Consider the following 4,027-nt stretch of genomic DNA (forward strand, 5'->3'; position numbering starts at 1 on the left):
GGTGTGTGTGTGTGTGTGTGTGTGTGTGTGTGTGTGTGTGTGTGTGTGTGTGTGTGTGTGTGTGTGTGTGTGTGTGTGTGTGTGTGTGTGTGTGTGTGTGTGTGTGTGTGTGTGTGTGTGTGTGTGTGTGTGTGCGCGCGTGCAAAATGCGTGTGTGCGGCGTGCGTGAGTGGGTGTGGGTGTTTGTGAGTCTGCATGGGTGTGTTTCTGTTCCATCAGTATTGAGGACGGAGATGGCTTTGGGGAGGGGGACCCCACCTGCTACCACCTGTTCATCTGTGGGGTCTTATAAAAGCCGCTCCCCCAGTATGTCTAACATCAGAAACCCCTTGGACCATTCTGATGCTCAGGACATCCACTATACTGGACACCGACGAGGCTTTCTTATGGACATGAGCTCAGAAGAACCCTGAGGCTAATTTGCAATCCTGAGGTTGAACTTGGCAAACTATCTGCCGAAGCCTTTCTTTCACGTCTGGGTCTTTGTCACCACTCACCGCTGGAGAGCAATATTTTTGGCAAAAAAAGTATGAAGTGCCGCCGACCCAGTTGCACTGACTCTGGTTCTGAGTCTTCAGAGGCCGACTCCAAGAGTCCAGAGAAATATGAGACTGTCACACGGCGAAGGATGGCCGCCAACGCCCGCGAGAGGAAGAGGATGCAGGGCTTAAACACAGCCTTTGACTGCCTCCGCAAAGTGGTCCCTCAGTGGGGGGAGGATAAGAAGCTGTCCAAGTACGAGACCTTGCAGATGGCCCTCAGCTACATCATGGCCCTTAATCGGATCTTGACAGATTCAAGGAGGCACAACGCTCCCCACAGACAGTGGCTGGACCTGGAGTTTGACTGCAGTGTGCAGCCTGACAACTATCCTTGCCTCATGAGGTATGACTCTTCTATGGAGCAGGAGTACATTGACTCCTCATTCCCATATCAGTTTGAGGGCCATGCGCTCCCAACGTATTCTGCTGTGGCCAACTGCTAATCACACATGTCATGTGAATGACAGTATGAAAATGACACTGTGCCTACTTTATAACACAGGACTAAGTAAATACATTTGTATTGCATTTATTTGTATAATTTATCTAGTTTTTTTGATGACATTGAAAAAGGTTTCTATTTTATTTTGAAACTTTTATTTAGCCTTTTGTTTTGGCTTGTAAACCCATATTGAGCAGGTTTTGTTCAAGTAGGAAATGGGGAAAATTGACTGTTTCAGTATGATATACCGTATGTACACTGTGTGGTTACTTAGTATATGACAATTAGCTTGTACTATAAACATAGGCTATGATGTATTTGAATCAAACATTTTGACCCTAAATGGCCCTAAATGTGCAATTTTCATTGGATGCTGGTTAAATCATTGTCACTTTTACAACAGAAGCATTGTTAAAGTCATGTGATAACAATATCTATTTTGTGTATAGGCTAGCCATAGCCATGAAATGTGGTTTTGTAAACTATATATCCTTGTGTTATACATGCAGACATCTATTTTGTTTAATTGTTGTTCTTGACCTAAAATAAAAGTAATTTTATGGAAAAAAAAGATTGGGTTCTTACACACTGGCATATCGGCCTCCTCTAACCAATGTTAATTTTCAATCAATAATTAATTACCATATAAGTAGAATGGTGATAGGCCTATATATTTTCCTCATCATGTGCAGGATTATGCTTACACAATAATGTGATTTGTTTCTATAAATCAGCATTATCAAAGTTTTTTCTTTCTTTTTCCTTTTAATAAAATTTCTTAAAAATACTGATACATCTTAAATGGTACTATATGCACACACAGTATTTAGGAAAGAACTTGGGCCCCTTCCCTACTTCCTCACAGGTGTTACCGCTGATACTAATGAAGGCTCTATTTCATTCTGGTCAAACAGATTGTGCATGTTGGCTTACTGGAAACACTCTGCTACACCAGTGGGTCTCAAAGTGTCCTTGAGTCGGTTCCAAATGGCCCTGTATGCCGGGTGTGTACAGTAACTCTGAGAGTGTACAAATGGAATCAAACTCTGAGAGTCATGGGAGTCCTTGAAATTAAAAAGTTTGAGAACTACTGCAATTAGTATCATCTGTAACACCTGTGAAGGAAGTAGTAGGAAGTAGAAGTTATTCTGCGTGCATATAGCACATTGGCATAAAGATGCTATTATGCAACACATTTTTTGTTTTCAACACTGTGATGGTCAGGTGCCATTGTGTGTATGATGTAGGAAGGATGTGACTGACAGGCATCAGTGTTCAAATTGAGACCCTGCCCTAAATTGTGACTGACAGGCATCAGTGTTCAATTTGAGACCCTGTCCCACATTGTGACTGGCAGGCATCAGTGTTCAAATTGAGACCCTGTCCCACATTGTGAGTCTCCTAATTAACAGTTGGCTTTCTGTTGTAAAGCATTCTTGTTGTCTCTTTTCCAGCCCGCGAGTTGAGATCCTCGGGAAAAGCCCTTCTCACCATAAAAACAGGCCGCAGAAAGACTATTGGCGATCGGGCCTTTGCAATCCGCCTCATTATAGAACGCCCTGCCACTGCGGAGACCGACTTGGTTCCTCGTTTTAAATCACTCCTGAAGACCCATTTCTACAAAGCTGCTTTTAATCCTTTATCGTTGTGATTTCTTTGTATTTTCTGATGTATTTTTTCACCTTTTTATGTTTTTCACCGATGTGCCATTATTCTGTGTTTTTGCTGTTGCCTTTGGATGTATGATATGTTCTATGCTCTTGTTGTTCAGCACTTTGTGACCTTGTTCTTGAAAGTTGATATTTAAATAAAGCTTTATTATTATTATTATTGTTATTTTAAGATGTATTGTTAAAATAACATGAGAAATATCCCCTATTCTAGACGTTTGAATGTTTCTGAATCTATTTGGCTTAGTGTACACAACCAGCACATTGTCTCACTGGGTAAGGAGCCTGCCTGGGAATGTCTGTCTGTCTGTCTGTCTGTCTGTCTGTCTATTATGTATTACTTCCTATACTTTACAACAGAGTAGCTATGTTTATACATCTTTTCTTTCAGGGTTCTTTAATCAATAAACCGTTTATAATTTATTCACGATATTAATTTAATTTAATTTAATATAAAACGTTTTTGAGTGCATGCAGGCTGCCTACTTCCACTCGCCTGTGTGTGTGTGTGTGTGTGTGTGTGTGTGCGTGCGTGCGTGCGCGCCTTTGCATTGGGGCTGGGAGCAGTGGGGGGTGGGGGGGTCTGGGGTTGAGCTGCAGTGGCCGGGATCGATAATAACGCACGTGCATGTATTTAAGTCATCAGGTCGTGCGCGCCACCTCTTGGTCACACCACCACCACACACAGTCACAGCTGACACACACGCTGCTAGTGTTTGTTACAGCAAGCCGTTTGTTTTAATATGAAACACCTCGGCTCAGAATGTAACTTTCGTTGACATGAACATGGAGTTAATGAGAGTCGACAGTGTTTTTTTTACCAGGCTGTCTAAAACTAAACTAAAAACAGCTTCTACAACAAGCTGATCAAACGGAAGTAGACCTCATCAAACTCATGGTGAGTGTTTGCAGGTGTAGCTCAGCTCAGTGGTTTTCAACCTTTTTTATATCGAGGCCCATTTATTTATTTATTGGGCATTTGAGCCACGGACCACCATTTGATGACATTTAGCCTCTCAGACCCATTTGAGCCACGGACCACCGTTTGATGACATCTAGCCTAATTGTGTTACAATTTACAATTTACAATTTAGGCATTTAGCAGACGCTCTTAATCCAGAGCGACTTACATTTAAGCAAGAACAAAAGCATGGGAATACATCACATAAAAGCATTTATTATGAGACATGCGTTTGATTGAAATTGATTGATTGAAATATTTATTAACAGTTTGTAGAATTTACAGTACATTTTAAGCACAAACTCAATACAAAGACTGTCAACTGTGAGTGGACGACCCAATTAAGCATTACACTTGTTTACAACAGGGTCCACATTGTTCAATTCATCAAAACATTTAAAGACATACAAAC

General features: G+C 41.4%; 1 protein-coding gene across 1 annotated transcript; it reads left to right on the plus strand.

Moving 5' to 3' along the window:
* Positions 1 to 529: 529 nt before the first annotated feature.
* atoh7 (atonal bHLH transcription factor 7) lies at positions 530 to 985 on the plus strand (the record flags this gene model as incomplete). Its single annotated transcript, XM_083774933.1, has 1 exon — positions 530 to 985. The coding sequence occupies one exon, from the start codon at positions 530 to 532 to the stop codon at positions 983 to 985; it is 456 nt and encodes a 151-aa protein (XP_083631059.1).
* Positions 986 to 4,027: the final 3,042 nt, after the last annotated feature.

Source organism: Protomyctophum parallelum, assembly GCF_964188405.1.
Source record: "Protomyctophum parallelum genome assembly, chromosome: 10".
NCBI classification, from domain to species: domain Eukaryota; kingdom Metazoa; phylum Chordata; class Actinopteri; order Myctophiformes; family Myctophidae; genus Protomyctophum; species Protomyctophum parallelum.